Source organism: Salvia hispanica, chromosome 6 (genome assembly GCF_029641045.1).
Source record: "Salvia hispanica isolate PSC_SH4W2 chromosome 6, Shi_PSC_v1, whole genome shotgun sequence".
NCBI lineage: Eukaryota > Viridiplantae > Streptophyta > Magnoliopsida > Lamiales > Lamiaceae > Salvia > Salvia hispanica.
In genome coordinates, this window is record NC_142697.1 from 29583998 (window position 1) to 29603401 (window position 19404).

The 19404-nt window shown below is 40.3% G+C and overlaps 3 protein-coding genes across 3 annotated transcripts; 2 read left to right on the forward strand and 1 right to left on the reverse strand.

Annotated features, from left to right (window-relative positions):
* Positions 1-9987: 9987 nt before the first annotated feature.
* Positions 9988-10488, forward strand: LOC148923524 (uncharacterized). The gene is made up of 2 exons (XM_089061520.1): positions 9988-10044; positions 10150-10488. Exons 1-2 carry the CDS (start codon positions 9988-9990, stop codon positions 10486-10488), a joined length of 396 nt encoding a protein of 131 aa, XP_088917646.1.
* Positions 10489-11703: 1215 nt separating this feature from the next.
* Positions 11704-13416, forward strand: LOC125206541 (putative late blight resistance protein homolog R1A-10). Its single transcript, XM_048105789.2, has 2 exons — positions 11704-12079; positions 12155-13416. Exons 1-2 carry the CDS (start codon positions 11770-11772, stop codon positions 13414-13416), a joined length of 1572 nt encoding a protein of 523 aa, XP_047961746.2. The 5' UTR covers positions 11704-11769.
* Positions 13417-13480: 64 nt separating this feature from the next.
* Positions 13481-15232, reverse strand: LOC148923525 (uncharacterized). The gene has a single exon (XM_089061521.1). It carries the CDS (start codon positions 15230-15232, stop codon positions 13481-13483), a length of 1752 nt encoding a protein of 583 aa, XP_088917647.1.
* Between the last annotated feature and the right edge of the window lie 4172 nt (positions 15233-19404).

A 19404-nucleotide genomic window follows, 5' to 3' on the forward strand; every position in this document is an offset into this window, starting at 1 on the left:
TGAGCAAACCCCATTCATATCACTTAGCCTATCTAATAGTCTAAGTGTGAGAAGTAAAGGGTTTGCTACTTCGATGAATGTGTCTTGTTTATGTTTTTTGTGTTTTGTCATAACCATACTAACTCACACTTAGCCTACTGTGTAGTCTAAGTGTGAGAAGTTTTTAGATATAATACGTATTGTTATAAATGTGTGTCTGTCATACTAGTCATTCTCATTTTTCACTACACAACCCGTATCTGGGGCAGACACTTGTGTAGGGAGAGGGGAGAGCAAATGGTCAGTATGACATGTGTAAATGTGTTATGTGAGTCAGTGCATGTTAGTGTTTTTAGGGTTTTTTTAGGTTTAGGAATTATGTGTTATGTGTTTTTTTTATGAATGGGCTTAAAACTCAACTGCCTCGAACTGACGGTGAGGGGAATTGAGGGAGATAAGGCATGCCGAAAACAGAAACCACCCCCTCCAGTAACCCCTAGTCAGTATAGATGATGCAAGTATAAAGGAAAAACCCATCCCTTAGGTCAGACACGAAAGCCCTCTTAAAAGATGAGTTAGAAGCCCAAAGTGGAACTGTTTTCCACTAAACGCTGAAAAAAGAAGAGTGGCCACCACATGATGTCTAGGGCGAGGTGACCGCGTGTAGCAAACCCTGAAGGCAGTAGGAAACCCCCCACACAAAAAAAAAAAAAAAAAAAAAAAACTATCCTTAGAACCCCATTTTCTAACCTGATCTATACCCCGAAATAACCCATCAGCCACTGGAACTGTGTGTGTGCAAGGCATAAGGCAAGGAGGCAACTGCCCAGGAGAAAATACAAAATGGACCAGCTGAAGAAAGAAAAGAAAAGAAAGAAGGAGAAAATCGATCTGGAAAAAAAAAAATTCCAGATCCAAAAATAGAATAAGGTATAAGGGTGGCAAAGCCACAGGAAAGAAAACCGAAGAAAATGGTCGCAGATACTTGACCACAAAAAGAGAAAGGAGGAAGAAGGAATAAGGGTGGCGAAGCCACAAGGAAGCTACTGACCAGTTGGAAGCCAATGTCAGAAATTGTCCAGCCGAAGAAGAAGCCCTAACCAGAAGCTCGAATACACACAGTTCTCCCTCATCAAATAAGTAGTTAGTTTTTTGAACCTTAGAGCCTTAGGAACAACCACCCCAAACATTACAAACCAATAGCCCCGTTACAAGCCTTAAAGACCTTCAGGAGCTGCACGTGGGATCTGAGTCCGAAACATCTGTGGTTCAGCATTGAGAGAAAACAGTCCTAACATCCCCTGTGAGGAATGAGTGACTGAGTGAACCAGTGTTTGGCCTAGGACTGGGTGGTCCTGACAAGCGGATATACTGACTGTGGAGAAAAGGGGGGCGGCGGAAGTTCAAGGCTGCCTAAAGCCGGATTGCACCTGATCTCGAGGGGAGGGGTGGTTGAAAATATAGCCCGTTCTATGTGTTTAAGTTAATTATATATATTACGTGTTTGTGTCGTTGTTTGTTTTCTTTTTCCTTTGCGTCAGAGTCTTGAGTCTAGTTAGGTAGAGTCGGTCAGGGGGAGTAACCAGGCTCGAATGCGACTTATTTCTTTTTTGTTTGTCTTTATGCTTGAGGACAAGCATGTGGTAAGTGTGAGCAGTTTGATAAGTCGTATTCTAAGCCTTGGTTACTGATCAGTATGTCGTGAAATGCATGTATTATCTGCAAAACAGTTGCTTAAGTGTGCAGGATTGATGGATCCAAGTCAGTAGGAGACAATTCGGGTGACACAAGTGAAAAGAGTGCTAGGAAGGGTGCAATATTGGCCAGGATGCATGCCAGAAAAAAGAGAGGCCCGAGATGAAGAAGAAGGATAGTTGGGATGATCATTAACAAGGGCAGAAAGGTCAAATTCGTGAAGGAAGTCTACCCTAAAAGCAAGGGCAAGCCTCCTTATAAAAGAAGCCACTTGGAGAGAGGTTAAGAGTTCGCAAGTTCGGTTCTCATACACACTTAGTAGAATTCTCTCTAGAAGATCAGTCCTTCAGCATTATCCAATCTCTCGTTCCTCGCCACAGCTATGGTCACTTGACGTCCAAGAGTCTGCCGGAGAAATCATCGCTCCACCGTTCCAGCCAGTTTGTCGGAGTAGTATAGCAGTATCACCGCCCGGAGTGGCAAAACAATCGTTATTTGCCGTTTAGTTTAATCTTTTCCTGCTTTCTTCGTTGGATTTGTTGCAAACATTTATCTTGGTTGCCTTTTGAAGTACTTAGTGAAGATCCAACGTTTAAGCTATGAAATTTCTATTCCGAATGTCTCTTTGGTTTGAGTTTGCTTCATTCTGCCTAGGAAAGTTAGATTTAGTTATCGCTTTTAACTTTTAAGTGCGTGCATGTATTTTCTTTCGAGTAAGCTAGATCTGTGGTTGTTGATCAAATTTTATAGTTATGTTTCAGTCTGAGTTTTCGTGCATGAGTCTTTCGATCCGCACTGTAATCACCACCTTGCATGTCAGTCAGTAGAGATAAAACTGCAGTCCACCGTCCATCTTAAGTTTGAGTATTTTTTAAATCAATAGATCTTGAGTTTGAAGTCATGAATCTGAGTTTAGTTATGGCGTTTGTGTTCATATGATTTCTGTTAATGCTTGGTGAAGAAGAAAACGTCAAAATCAACTTTAGTTTGGACCACTTTACTTTTAAGTTACTTTTGCTTTTGTTTCCTACTTTTCAGTTGTACCTTCCAGGCCTGTCAGAGAGCCAACCAGCCACCAGATATACCTTGTTGTCTAAATTTCCTCTTTTAGTAACTGTCTACTTTTCATATACCTCTGAGACACCTTGTCCCCTATTTTCACGAACACAACCACATGCCTGTTATTTTCACGCCTATTAGTCAGTAGAGTACCACCTTTATTTCATGCCTAGGTAAAATCTCAACCCAAGCGTGGTAGCTAACCAAAAACACCTAGAAATGTTACCGCAGTATCCGAACGTGTCCATCCTTGTGGGATTCGACCCTTACCTCCATTATACTAATCAGTAGAAGTGGGTTGAGGAATATTTGTTTGATACCAGGTTCCGGTTATCGTGCCAACGACTCAGCTAGGTCGGGAATCTCATCCTGATCAGTTGGATACACTTTCAAAATATACGTTGACCGAGAGAAAACCTGCACTTTCACATATCTCGTCTTGCGGAAAGAGGCCTCCTCGACTCGGCTAAATTCCTTTTACGGTTCTACTGTTTCGATTTTTCCATTGTAATTTCGTTTCAGTTTGTTCTTTTGTATTTGATGAGTCTCGTTCTACGCCTTGGTTACTGGTCGGTATAACGTGCTTTATTGGATAATATCTGCAAAATAGTTGCTAAAGTGTGCAGGTTGAGGTACTAAATCAGGAGGAAAGGATCAGAAGGAATTGGCGTGAAAAAACAGTAAAAAAGTGTGCAACTGGCCAGTATGGGCAGAAAAAGTGCAAACTGGCCAGGATGGATGACACGGAACTGGACACGAGAAGGAAGGACTTGCTTCGAACAATCACCTACTAAAGAGGGGCAAAGTTGTCGTTTCGCATGAAGAGGCAACCCTAGAAATTAGGGCAAGCCACCCTATAAATAGGAGTTGAACATAAAGAGACTTTGGACTTATCACTTTTATCATCACTTTGAGAACACTTTGTGGGAGAATAGCTCCATTAGCTCTAAGTTCCACTCTATAAATGCAGCAGCCTGCCATGAAGATTCCGGCCACCAGCCGGCGGGGAGTCATCATGCCTGAATCATTCCAGCCGCCGTAGTCCAGTTCCAGTTTCAGAAGAAGCCATCAGCCATTTACATGCTTTCTTTTAATGCTTTCTTAGTTTAAGAACTTTTTTTACTTGCATTTGTCTCGGATTTTAGTAGTTAATCTGTTTGAAGCATCTTTTGGTTTGAATGTTTGAATGAAGTTAAGTTTTTATGGTTTTATTTGAGTTTCAGCTTTGTTATTGCTTTAAATCTCTCTAGTTAGTTAGATCTGGTAAACATGGTAGTTTTATGTTGATTTCTGTTGCTTAAGTGCTTGAATCTACCTAGCTTAGTTAGATCTAATCTTTCCTTAAGTGTTTACAAGTTTTAATCGATTTAAATCTCTCAAAGATGCATGGAATTCGTTTCTACTTGTTTCTGTCACCTTGTCCTGTTGACCAGTATGCGTAAATTTCAGTTTTTCTTGCTTTCGTTCTCAATTTCAAGTTAAATATTGCATTTACGAATTTTTGAACTTGAGCATTCATCAATGGAGTTTGTTAGATCTGGTTAGTTTAGCTTGGTGAAGAAGAAAATGTCACAATCAAAGATATGTTGCTTTTGTTACTTTTTGCTTTTGTACTTGCACTTTTTTCAGCTTTTCTGCAAACCCAACAACCAGTCTGCCAGCATGTCCTTTGATTCCCTTTACCTTTTGTCTAGCCATTTTTAGTAAGTTTCGTCTAGTAGCTTCTCATATGCATAACTAGGTGTCCAACTTTCACATTCACGTACACATCCAATAGTATTAAGCATTTAGTTACCTACTGGTCAGTATAGGTAGAGTCTCATTTTAATTTTACGCCTAGGTAGAACTCAACCCCAAAAGCGTGGTAGCTAACCAACCCTTCCAAAATGTCTTTGCAATTGCACTTCACCTACATCCATCTCTGTGGGATCGACCCTTACTCCACTATACTAGCCAGTAGAAATGGGTTGAGGTATTTTTGTTGACAAGAGGTTTTAGGCACAGACCCAACGACATAGCTAGGTCTAGGCACCCTCTTGGCCAGTTGACACGCACAAACAAGAGTCGCCGCCAATAAAAACCTCGTCTTGTCAAATGGCGCCGTTGCCGGGGATGGATGGCGTATCATGTGCTTTTGTTAAGAATTTTGGTGTAAATATTGTAATTAAACTTTTTTTTATTTTTTGTGTTCCGCAGTTTAAAGACACCGAGTCCAACTGGCTAAGGAGAGAAGGGGTAGATCCAGTCACCACTCATTCAGGATTAACCACTGCCTTGCCTGTTGACTTTGGATGCGAACATTGAGGAAGATTGCTGCACAACCATCAAGAGTGAATCAGAATCAAAATCCGCAGCTGAAGAGGAGAATGCTGTCGAGATGGCTGAGGGTCTGGACCTCGCATCTGAGGCAGTAGGAATTTGTTATGCGTATGCATCATTCGTAATAGTTTTTTACCTTACCAGATTGCAGTATTACTCTATGAATATTGCAGTATTATCAAGTAGTATTTGCAGTTTACATATTACCCAATCCGTTTCTAATATAATTTTTTGGGATTGACAAAATACACACGACTGCAATATCCAACACATAAGACTGCAATCCGAACTCTATTTGATCAATTCAATCCTAGGCGTCCATCTTATAGATCTAAGGGCTAGGATTAGTGGTATGTTGTCACTCTAAACATGGTGACACCCTAATGCTCCTCTATATATATAACCATGATTGATGAATGGAGTACTAATAATTTGTTATTGATCATTGCAGTGAAGATAAAGATGTGATTGGGTTCCCGCTAAATGCTCGTGACATATCCAAGAAGTTGATCACACCTTTCGTGAAGCGGGTAGGCCAGCCACTGCCATATGATTCTGGAAATTACAAGAACTTGATCGACTGGTTTAGTACCAAGGTAGATCTAAAAGATAATTCAACATCGGATATGCCGCAAGCCACTTCATTTTTATTCGATCACCACAAGCACCATTTGAGGCTGGTTCCAGAGTCGTCCAATAAAGATGATCACAACAAAATGATGGATGAGGAAGATGATGAGTTGGAGATATGCGATGTGTGTGTAACACCCATATCTTCTCCTCCATATTATGAGTGTGACGAAGCTTGCAAATGCTTCGTCCACTCCATTTGCTACTTTTTACCCGAAACTTTCTCACCATCTTCTTCGACATCGCCCTTATATGGTGAATGCATAAATTCTTCAAAAAGTCATACATTCAAACTCTATACCACCTCAAAATTAGATATGGATACGAGTCTACGTATATGTAGGATTTGTGGTTTGATCACAAATGGAATGGTGTATGAGTGTGAAGAGTGCAAAATGATAATAGATGTGAAATGTGCACCGCTACCATCAGCTATAAGGCATGCATCTCACCCGCATCACACATGTGTATTAGCACACGCATCTAGCAAGTGCCATTGCTGTGGATTTCACTTGTTGAAGAAACTTGCATATTGCTGCAGTGAAGGTTGCGGATTTGCATTGCACTTTGATTGTGCTATGTGACAAACACGGATTTTGCATGTTTTTAAGGGCTAGATTTGACCCGTTTTAAATGTCAATCATGCAAAATTATGTTCTTAAATTGCATATGTTATACATTTGGTATTTTTAATGTTGGTATTTTTAATGTGTTTGTTGATAAATGATAGAAAAAGATAGAAAAAGGTGCAAAAAGGCCAAGGTGCAGCAGCCTCTGTTCGAGCTTATTCTGCCAGCGATTTTGAAGTCTTATCAGTGCTTAATTCATACCATTCTCTTCGTCTTCGAAAGATATTCGCGTGGATATCTCGCACGTCTCAATCGGAGTTCCGTGGAGAAAGTTATGGCTATTCTACGAACATTGCGCAGTGCAGTCAAAGCTGGCGAGAATTTAGGCGGAAATTCACGGAAGAAAAGAAATTATTATATTGTGAAGCCCAATCTCTCCTATTTCTTGAAGGCCACGAAATTATCAAAAAATAAACCTTTTTCCAGCCTATAAATACCTCTAACCTAATTCATAATCTCTATCTCAGAGCCTCTAATCCTTCTCCGTCTCTACACCTTCATCCATCCCACAATCCACACATATAATCATCGTTCACGACGTGGGTTATGTTGGCATTGCCCAGAGAAGTGGGTGATGGGCCACGTCTGCAAAGTAAAGTTACTATGTTACATCGATGACGAGTTAGAAGTGCCGCAGGACGAGGCGTTACATGATCGGGAACCAGAAGGGGAGCTGATCACGGCTTACCTCTCCCACTTGCACGCGTTGGAGGGCGGAGGCAGCTCGAAGCCATTTATTGTGGGAGGCACAATTGAAGGCGAGGCAGTGCGTGTGCTGATCGACACAGGCACCATGTTGGATTTCTTACATCCGTGAATAGCAGAATCTCTGCGGTTGGTACTTTCGCCTATTCGACCGTTTCGGGTCTTGGTGGGAAATGGAGCCTCTTTATCGTGCACCCACATCGCCCGTCAGGCGAAGCTGACCATGCAAGGTACGTTATTTTTAGTAGATTTACATATTCTTGCACACCACGGTCCGGATGTGATCTTGGGAATGAAGTGGCTAGAATCATTGGGCAAGATTTCGGCTGATTTTGTAGAGAAGACTTTGGATTTCAACCGAGATGGTAATTCGGTTTTCTTGAAGGGGGTTCCACCATCTCCGAGACAGATTTCTCTTCAATCGCTGTCAATGTTGACGGCGCACGCTGCAGACAATGAGTTTTATGAGATTTTACCTATTAATGAGGAATTGCAGATCGCGTCAGGAGATTCAGGGGAGAAGTTCCCGGCTGATCTTCCGGAAGTCATTATTAGTGTCTTGGAACAGTACAGGTCGGTTTTCAGTCAGCCCCGGGGCATGCCACCACAGCGCCTTTTCGATCATCGGATACACCTTTTGCCTGGTACACAACCGATTAATGTGCGCCCGTATCGCTACCCATATTTTCAGAAGGCCGAGATCGAGAAACAGGTGAGAGACATGTTGGAGCAGGGGATTATACAGCGTAGTCAGAGTCCTTTTTCCTCTCCCGTGTTGCTCATTCGTAAGAAGGACGGTACGTTCAGGTTTTGTATTGATTATCGGGCTCTTAATGCGGCAACAGTCCCAGATCACTTTCCCATTCCCACAGCCGATGAATTATTTGATGAGTTGGGCAGTGCAAAATTCTTCACTAAGTTGGATCTTCGGTCGGGGTATCACTAGTTACGGATGCATGAAGATGATATATTTAAAACGGCTTTCAGGACGCATGACGGGCACTTTGAATTCCTGTTAATGCCGTTTGGGCTTACGAATGCACCGTCCACTTTTCAGGCCACTATGAATGCTATTTTTCAGCCATTACTGCGGAAGTGTGTGATTGTGTTCTTCGACGACATACTCGTGTACAGCCCAACCTTGGAGACCCACTCGGAGCACTTGACGGCTGTCCTCACTATCCTCACAGCAAATCAATTTTTCGTGAAGCTCTCTAAATGCTCTTTTTGTAGTTCAACGGTGGAGTATTTGGGTCACCTTATCTCGGATGGCCTACTGAAGGCGGACCCGTCGAAAGTCGATGCCATGACAGCCTGGCCCGTTCCCAAGACGGTGAAACAGCTGCGCGGTTTTTTGGGGCTCACAGGTTACTATCGCAGGTTTGTTGAACATTATGCCATGATCGCCGCGCCCTTGACTGATCTTTTGAAGAAGGAGGCCTTTGTATGGAATTCGGAGGCAGGGGCAACTTTTGAGGCATTGAAGATGGCAATGACATTGGCTCCGGTGTTACGTCTGCCCAATTTTACGCTTAAATTTTGTGTGGAAACAGACGCATCTGACATGGGGATTGGCGCTGTGCTCTTACAGGATAATCACCCCATTGCATTTTTCAGCAAGAAGCTTGGGCCTCGTCGGCGAGTGGCCTCGACCTATCATAAGGAGTTATATGCAATAGTAGAGGCAGTTCAAAAGTGGAGACAGTATTTATTGGGCAGGGAATTCATTATTCGTAGTGATCAGAAAAATTTGAAGGAACTCCTGCAGCAAGTTGTGCAGACACCGGACCAACAGCTTTACGTCAGAAAGCTGATGGGGTACAAGTTTAAAATTGAGTATAAGCGAGGCATTACAAATAAAGCGGCGGACGCTTTATCCCGGAGAGAGGAGCCTGATGATGTACCGCCGTTCCCCGGGGCAGCGGTTGTACCGGCGCCGGCTGACACGCCTAGCGAGCTCGACAGCGTGGACGCCCAAGCTTTTATCGTCATGGCACGCCCAATGCCGCTGATACTGCAGTTGTCACGTGACGAGGTAACTACCCTCCCAGACCTGATCGAGCTTGCGGCAAAAATTGCAGCTGGGGAGGCGCTGCAACATCTGACAGTGGTGGATGGTCTCATATACTATAATCGGCGAGTTCTAGTTAGCCCACAGTCAGCGGCTAGACGCCAGCTCTTGGAGGAACACCATTGCTCTCCTTTGGCGGGTCACCCAGGTCATGAACGGACGTTTCGTCTCTTGGCAGCGGGTTTCTTTTGGCCGAAGATGCGAAAGGATATTAAGCGATTTGTTGATGAGTGCATTGTGTGTCAATCCACTACGTATTCGACCCAAAAACCTGCGGGTCTTTTGCAGCCATTACCAGTTCCGTCGCAGGTATGGGAGGATGTTTCGATGGATTTCATCACTGGACTGCCCCAATCTCGCGGGTACACTACTATTATGGTGGTGGTGGATCGGTTATCCAAGTATGCACATTTTGCCCCACTACCGCCTCGCTTCGATGCCATGCGCGTGGCTCAGTTATTTGTGAATGTGGTAGTTCGTCATCATGGATTTCCTAAAACGTTGGTTTCAGACAGAGACTCGGTCTTCTTGAATGCAGTTTGGGAGGATATTATGTGGTTGAGTGGCACTAAACTTCATTTCACGACCGCCTATCATCCCTAATCCGATGGTCAGACGGAGGTACGGAATAGGGGCCTTGAACAATATTTGCGAGCCTTCACTGCGGATAAACCGTCAAAATGGTCAAATTTTCTTCCGTGGGCGGAGTTGGCCCTTAATTGTTTTCATCATTCAGGTTTGGGAATGTCGCCGTACAAGGCGCTTTATGGGAGAGAACCCCCACCATTGGTGGCAGCCCCGCCATCGGCGAAGACTCCTCCTCTTGTCGCTGATCTTATTCGCTAATGGAGTGAGTTACTGGTGGTGCTCCGGAGAAATCTAGAACGTGCACAACAGCGGATGACCGCGGTGGCTAACAGACACCGCCGCCATGTCGAATTTGAGGTTGGCGATGTGGTTTGGTTAAAGCTTCAGCCCTATCGTCAGCATTAGCATTCTGTAGCGAGACCCCAATCTGCCAAGTTAGCAAAGCGTTATTACGGGCCCTTTGAAATCACGCAGAGAGTAGGTCCAGTGGCGTATCGCCTGCGCCTGCCGGAGGGGAGCCGCATCCACAATGTTTTTCATGTCAGTCTTCTTAGGGAGTTCGTCGTGGGTGAAGGTGATGTGGATGGCGTGAAGTTACCAGATGAGTTTATGGGAGACCGTCCAATTATGAAACCAGAAGCTGTTATTGATTCTAAGATCATTTGGCGCAACGGCAAGCCGGAGAAACAGGTGCTGATCCGCTGGTCGGACGGAGACACACCTTCGTGGGAGCCGTGGGACTCCATTTCTGTTCGATACCCAGATGTGCACCTTGAGGACAAGGTGGTGCTTAACGGGGGGGGGGGGAGTTGATATGAGCTCTACTGTTGTCTCAACCAATAGCAACAAGGAGGATGAGAAGGGGAATGACAGCAGCTCGGAGGAGATACCTGATACAAGCGAGGCAGCGGATGAACCCAACGTAAGCAACGCCACTGCCACGCGATCATTAAGACCGAGAGAAGGTTTGAAGCCACCAGACCGGTACAAGAATTGAGGAAGCGTTAGTTTCCTTAGTTAGTTGTTGCCTTTTATTTTTGATTATTTAGAATATTATATTTTGAGACGTTATTTTAATTCTGTTGTGTCAGGCCAAAACTATAAGCCCCGTTCGGGTTTTCTTTGTGGTTCTTTCCCGAACGTCTAGGTTAAGTCGAACCGCCCTAGGGTCCTTAGTCTATAAATAGGGTATTTTATTGGCCATATTTTTTAATGAAATATTTCCCCTAAACCTAACTTGTGCAACAAGAACATATTTTCGTTTTCTCTCTCGCTGTCTCACGGAGAACGTCTGTGAACAGCAAGATCGTGATCTTTTCTTCGAGCAACGCCGGAGGATTGATTGCAAAACCTCACGAGAAGTTAGTTAATCAGACACGTTGCGGAGAACGTCTGTAACAGCCTGCGTTGTGGTGGGAAAGAGTTGGCTAACAAGACTGGTTTGATTGAGTAGAAAGAGAGTTCATATATGGTTTGTATTCTTTTGTTCCAAACATGTAGTATTATGTAATTTGCTTTTATATTACTATATTGTATGTTTCCTTTTACGTTTGAGCGCATTTCTTTTGTAAAGACATAATGTTGTTTTTCTACTTTGGGATTATAACGGCAACTATTTTTACTTAAAAGTAGGTTTGTGGTATTAGACATGAACTTCACACATATCACAAAACATCTAGTCTTGAATAGGATACCATCAGAGAAGGTGGCAACACACAAAGAAAATTGCATAATGAATTAAGGTTGTCTACTTCTCTGTCATGAGATTGTGTTTGAGTACTTTGGGTTTGAATGTGGATCATGGTATTTTGCTCTGTGCCTAAGTGGATCACTAATGGTTGATTCATTGAGTAGAATTAGAGTCCGTGGTTAGCCTGGGTCCTCATTGGGCCGTCTTCTTTTAGCTCTTATCTTATGGGTCCTTATTGGGCCAAGATATCGAAGAGCTTAACGTGTAAGAAATATGAAAATAACTATACGCGGCTAGAATTTCTCTTCTTATCATCTTTGAATCATCTAACGAATTAAAGCCATAGAAATCTCCTACACTTCTGCTTCACAAAATTTAAAAAAAAAAAAAAAAAAAAGTGAGAAATGGCTGCTTATGGAGCTCTAGTTTCTGTTATGCTTTTCATAGATGAAATTCAAACTCATCCGAATCCTCCGATTTCCATCGACCACCAACAAGTTGAATCTCTCACTCAACTAATTACTTCCTTGCAAGAATTTCTCCAAGGCTATTCTCCCCACAGTGGCTACACGAAAGAAGAAGATGCGTGGGAGAATCGAATTGCAGAAGCGGCTCACGCTGCTGAAGATGTGATCGAGATGTATGCCGGCGACCAAATTCTTGCTCGTTTAAGAAATGATGCACAAAAGATCACATCCATTCAATTCTATCAAGGTCTTAGATTAACAAAATTGTTGAAGCCTCAACTTGTATAGATAAATTTGTAATTTGATAGTTTGTTTTTAACAGGTTTGCAGAAGGCGATAGAAAACATGAATTTGATCAACGTTGAGATTAAAGAGAAGATGGTACTCCAAAATCAACTACGCATCAAAGAGTTTGTGACTCCTTCTGCTGCTAGAGACTTATCTAGATCTACATCGACGGCTAAAAACGTTACTATGATTGGTTTTGATGATGTCTTATTGCAAATGCTGGACAAGATCACTATAGGAGGACCCGATCTCCAAATTCTCCCAATCGTTGGAATGGGTGGGATAGGCAAGACCACTCTTGCTCGGAATATCTTTGTAAGTCCACTTGTCCAACAACATTTTGATGTTTGTGCGTGGTCAACAATTTCTCGAGGGTATAATGCACGAGAAATTCTTGGACAAATTCTTGATCAAGTAAACAAGAAGGAGAACCGCATGAGAGATTTGAGTGAAGATGAATTGGGATTAGATTTGTACCAATATTTGATAAGAAGGAGGTATTTTATTGTGATAGATGATATGTGGAATATTGAGGCATGGGATCAAGTTAGGAGATTCTTCCCGCATAATAGAAATGGAAGTAGAATGGAAGTGACGACAAGACTATCAAACTTGGCATCTCATTTTAACTACTCCAACGGTCTTGATATGAAATTTTTGGATGAGTATGCTAGTTGGGACCTATTTTCCAAATCTGTGTTTGGGAAAGAAAGTTGTCCTCTTGAGTTGGAGGATATTGGAAAGAGGATTGTGGAAAGTTGTCAAGGACTTCCGTTGTTTGTGGCTGTGATAGGGAGACTCTTATCAAAATCTGAACGAACAAGAGAAAATTGGGTGATCGTAGAAAAAAAATTAAGTTCAATTGTTAGTTTGGATGATAAGGAGAGTTGCCTCGAAGTATTATACATGAGCTATAATCATTTACCAGTTCATTTAAAGCCATGTTTTCTCTTTTTGGGAATATATAATGCTTATAAGATTCCAATTTTTAGCAGCCAATTTTTGGTTGCTAGGGGACTTATAAAACCAATTAATGGGAAAAGTTTGGAAGAGGCAACAGAAGAGTATTTAGATGAACTTGTTGATAGAAATCTTATGCTAGTTAAAAAAGGCAATCGTTCATTCAAAATGCATGACCTTTTAGCGGACCTATGTTTAAGAGAAGCTCGAAAATTGAACCTTTTTTCTGTGTCGGATGAGCGGATCATTCCAAAGCCTCTACGCAGGGACGGAACTAGACTTTCAAATAAGCCGGTGCTGAAATCCTTAAAAATAATAATAACAATAATAATATAATAATAATAACAATAATACCAAAAATTTCAATTCAAATATAACGTCTTTACAATTTTTACGAGCTTCATCCAACCGTCTCCCGAAAGTCTTGCAAAGTCCTTTTAGTTGTATAAATCAAAGATATAGCTTGAACTATATTTTGATCCCGAAGTTGCAAAACTTTTGACAAATCATTTGTTGACCCAAGCAACTCAATCATCAAGTGTAAAATAAAAACAAAGTCATAGCTTCCAAGCCTCATACTCAATGTTTTTGATATACCTTTATTATCTGGATTAGTACCATCTTCATACACATTTTCAAGTACTTCAATTACCGATGACCACATACCTTTTAGACGAAGCAAAGTAGTGAAGTGTGATCCCCATCGAGTGTCACCCGGCCGCCTTAAACTCATCTCTTGATTTAAACCTCTTCCACTTTTAATCTCTTCCCTTTCTAGAGATTTGACAATTTTCTCATGCTCAGCTTGTCGTAGTTTGTCTCTCCTTTTACAAGATGTTCCACATGTATTTACAATCATAGTGACAATGGTGAAAAAGTCACTTATAGCACCATGTTGTTTTGTAACATTTACCACGACTAGTTGGAGCTGATGAGCAAAACAATGGATGTACTTCGCAGATCTATTTTCATTCAGTATAAGGGTTTTCAGACCATTGTACTCACCCCGCATATTTGATGCACCATCATAGCCTTGACCTCTTAACCGTGATAAAGATAAAGCATGCTTAGCAAACACTGAGTCAATCCCTTCCTTCAATGACTTTGCTGTAGTATCATGTACCAAGGCTAAGAATCTTTCTATAATCTCTCCATTATTGTTCACGTATCTAATAACCAAAGCCATTTGCTCTTTTATCGATGAATCTCGCGCTTCATCAACCAATAGAGAGAATTTGCGATTTTCAATATCTTCCAAAATAACTTTCGTAGTCTCAACAGCACAACAATTTGATAATTCCTTTTGAATCAAAGGACTAGTCATCTGATTATTACGTGGAGCGTTCTCCAATGTAACTGCAGCTACCTCTTCTTTATGCTCACAATACCATTTAAGTATCTCTAGAAAGTTTCCCTTGTTTGTAGACGCAAATGATTCATCATTCCCACGAAATGGCAATCCCTGTCTTAACAATAATCGAATCACATCTAAAGAAGCAGTCAAGCGAATGCGGTAGTTGACTTCGTCTTCCTTATCATATTTCCTCAAATTGTAATCAACACTTTGTCTTTGATTTTTAAACCCTTCAAAAAGTATTCTGGCCTGATCATGTGTGCTATTTGCTGAACCTTCATGTTCTCTAAAAATAGCAAGCGCCTTTTTCCAATTTTTAAAGCCCGTACTCACGAATACATCATCTCCAAAACGATTGGCATTAATAGGCTTGAAAAGATAACACCAAAAACAAAATGCCGCTTCTTTTTCAACACTATATTCCAACCATATATGTTTTTCAAACCATTTAGCTTGGAAGCTCCTTTTCTCTTTACCATACGAAGTTTTCCTAAAGACATGACCTTTCGGTTGACAAGGCCCCTTAGAGACATATTCTCTTCGAATGCGATCCCTTATTTGAACATCATAACTAGCAATAGGACTCCGTAGCCCCGGGTCACTAACTATGTTTTCCGGATTAACTTCAATATTGATTCTTTCTTGATTCAAAATCGCATTCGGGTCACTAACTATGTTTTCAGAATTAGCTTCAAAACTTGCAACATTGATTCCATCCTGGTTCACAGTCGAATTCGGGGTTGCAATACTCGAACTAGAAGTTGAATCATTCCTTGATTTTTTAAAATATCGATGCATAACTGTAGCCAAGAATAAACAAGATTAATTAGATAATTTGCATTCGTACATTTTAAATTATTGCAACGTGTAATCTACTAATAAGAAAGTAAGATACTGCATTAGAAAAACATTTATGTTAAATTCATGCCACAACTGCATATTTTTATATATCAAATTGTAATGATTCAAAAACTTGTGTTATCACAATTCTCAAAGGTTAATTATGTTTTTCCTATTCAAGCAACAGAATTAAAATCATAATAAATAATTTTAGGTTTCATGCCATTAAATCAAAGTAAAAAGTTAAAATCACAATTAGAATCAAACCTTTTAATTTTTCTACAAGTATAGGAGACCCTTGACCTCTGATTTCTGATATGATTTTGCGGCTGCTGTAATTTGCGTGCGCCTCCGATATGATTTTAATTGGAGAAGAAGAAACGTTACTTGTAGTATAAATTTGGGCTTCTATATTCAATAAAGGCTATTTTAGTTTATCTATTATTATTATTATTATTATTATCATTATATATTAAAGGCCCAAGTCTAATACTCCAATCCAATATAATTAATGACCCAATTTAGAAGCCCAATTTCACCATGTGTCGTCTTCTTCAAATTGGGGGTCTCTCAACCTCTTCGCCTCTTCCAGAAACTCACAGACGCAGTATACATAAAAATTCAGGCTATCCGAAGCCGGGGCGGAAATCCGGCGGGGCGCGGCTGCATAGGGGGGGGTAGGGGTCCGGTTCCGGCCAAGCCCCCGCTGGAGCGGTGGCTTGGCCGCCGGTATCTCCGTCCCTGCCTCTACGCCGTTGTGCAAGCACCTTATCGGAATATCCTGTTGAGTTTATTAAACTCAATTGCTTCAAGATTAAGAAAAATGATGAAGTAGGTGCATCACCACCTCATCTTAGTTGATGAAATCTTGTGAAGTTTTCATGGCTAAAAGGAAGCCACAATTGCCTTTGCATTACGTGTAAGGCGGTGGAGTATGTGGTCATTATATGATATCTTCCTAATTAAACTAATTAGGACACGTAGCATGCATGTGTTAGCTATATATCAACTTTAGTTACTTATAAATAGTAGTACTTGCTTCATTGTATTATAAGAGAAAAAGAAATGTAGTGAATGAGATTTAGAGAGAATGAGCCGAAGCTCATAGTAGAGAGAAAGGAAGAGTGAGTGTTTGTAAGAGCCGAAGCTCTTAGATACTCTTAGATAGAAAGAAAGAAAAGGAATTGTGTGAAGCTCTTAGATAGAAAGAAAGAAAAGGAATTGTGTGAGTTGGAGTGGAAAAGAGCCGTAGCTCTAAGTTGGGAAAAGAGAGAGAGTTTTGTAGTGCCGAAGCACTTTTGTTTGATTGTATTTTGTAATCCTTTTGTGAGAAACCTATATATACTTATCCTTCATATTTCATCTTTGTTGAGTGTTCCTATACTTTGTGAATCAAATAATCCAACATATCCAACTTCTCGCCTTCAATCATTGGAATTTGAATCGCTTAACAATTTTATTTTTGGGGAATTTCCAAAGAGTTTATCATATAGTTTTATGTAAGACGGTTCTTTTAGCGGAATTCTCAGAGGAAGAAGATAGTCCTGATTATTATGAGAAGATTCTTCGTGAGCTAGTTAACATGCGTATTCATTTTATAAATTTGAATGAGCAACCATTACCTTCTTTGGTCTATTCTCTCTGGAATTTACAGTCACTATTTTTATTTAGTGACAAAGTTAAGGATTATGTTTGTGAGATCTGGAAGATGCCTCAACTCAGGCTTGTCATCATCTATGGAGGGACACTTGATGGTGCATATTGTCTCCCCGATCCTCTCAGTGACGAAGAGGACATGGTGGTGTTGGAAAATCTACACACACTCATTGAGGTGAAGAATCTCAAGTTTGGAGATGGGGTGCTTAAAAGAATTCCTAATATCAAAACACTGAAGATACGCTATGATAGAAAAGTAGATACCTCGGGAAAAGACTCCTCGGAAGAAGAAGAGGAAGACTCCTTTGAAGAAGAAGATGTCTCAAGAGAGGAAGACGCCTCAGGAGAAGAAGATGATTACCGTCTCAACAATATCTGTTGCCTCCAAAAACTCGAAACTCTTCGGTTTCGTGGTTCTTCACAACTCGCCCATATAATGCAACAACTAAGCTTCCCGCATTCCCTCAAGACGTTGTCATTAAAAAATACCTATCTTCCTTGGGAAGACGTGAAGACAAAAATCGGTTCATTGCCCCTTCTTCAAGTTCTCAAGCTGAAAAACCATTCCTTCTGTGGGTCTGAGTGGGAAACATGCGAAGACCAATTCTTGAATCTCAAGTTCTTAGCAATTGAAGAGTGTGATCCAGAGATCTGGATCACGGACAATGCCCACTTTCCACGCCTTCAGCACCTTCATCTTTGCCTTGTATACAAGTTGAAGGAGATTCCTTTGAGCATCGGAGATATACCAACACTCCAGTCAATCACTATGGAGTATTGCAGTAAATCTTTGGTGGAATCAGCTGAAAGAATAAAGGAGGAGCAAGAGGAACTTGGCAATGAAAACCTTCTAATTCATGAGATCAGTCTGAAGAAGAAAACCTGAGGTAAAAGCTCAATCTTCTTTTCCTTAATGATCTATGAGTGCTTTTTACTTCAATGATAGTCCTCACTTCAAATCATTCTAACAAAATTGTAAGCAGTGTCTTCAAAAATTGATACCACTCATTAACTACCTCAATCTTCAAAACCATCACTCAATTTCATCAACTTAGTTTGATACCACTTATTTACTACCCCTGAAATTTATGTCTAATACTTTTTCTGTATTATTTTTATCATGTTGTGATCAAATTTTCTTAATTTTTCACATAGAAGCATGTTATTGGTTGCTCTTTTTTTCTTTTATTTTCGTGTGACGAAATGCCTGATAAAATTATTTGACTTAAGAAAATGAGACCACAAACCTCAGCTTCTTATGCATTTTGTAAATGGGTATATTTTACTCCCTTCGTCCCATTAAATATGTAACATCTAGTTTCGGCACGAGATTTTATGTAGTGTTGTTTTGTGAGTTAATGAAAAGAGAGTAAATTCAGAGAGGAAAAAGTAGAGATGGTGTTTTTTTTATTTTTAGAAATGTTCCATTTTTAATGGGATAATAAAAAAAAACATTTAATTTCTAATGGGACGGATGAGAAGTACTTTTTAAATTTTCAGAAGGACATATATCAATTTGGTCGGTATTTATTTTATTTTTCTGGATTTTTCTGTTATTGGGCCCAATAATGTACTTATCTTTTAACCCTTATTGGGCCGTCTTTCTTTTAGCCCATCAGCATGTGTGTTGTATCATATCTTTTGGGCCCTTATGGAGCCCAGCAATTTGAAATTATTGGGCTTAACCTATAAACTTGTGCATTTTTTCTCAATATGGTCTCAATTGTTAATTTGTTTGTGTCCCTACCATACACTTTCGAGGCTTCTATTTTCCTGATAGATTTGTTAATAAATCAGAATCTTATATTATAATTGGTTTTATTTTACGCTGATGAACGCATTGATGGAAATGCTTGCAGAAATTATATGATTCGAAAAATGCATTTTGTAAGTGGATATTATTTTTTTCCAAAAGGGCATATATTTGTTTTATTTTGTGGAGTGTTATTTTACTCATTGGGTCGTATTGTTTAGGCCCATTAGCATGTATGTTTTGGGTCCTTATTGGGCCAAAAGATTGTAGAAGATGGTACTGTAAAATGAGCTGCACGTAAGAGAGTCCGTGAGCAAGAGGAAGTTTGCAATGAAGACCTTCAAATTCATTTTTAGCCGCGGTCACAAGATTGAAAGTATAGAATATGCAACTTGTCAATTAACTATTGATAATTTGATAATATTGTTTTGCCAATGTAAATATTAGTCAACTTTCTGCTTGATTTCAAAAGTTAACAAGCCATTCTTATCATAAAACTAATGGGAATCTTCGTGGTTTATTTTTATTTTACCGTCGTGGATGTTCTAACAATCACAATTTAAAATTTTCAGTAACTATATAGTAATTTGCTCATTTTGGATTTAGACAATTAGTGATGATATCCGTCAAGTTGATGATATAAAATTGATAAAGAAACTAAAATGAAGCAAAACACAAGTAATCATGATTTTTTTTAATCAATTTTGCTTTAATATAATAT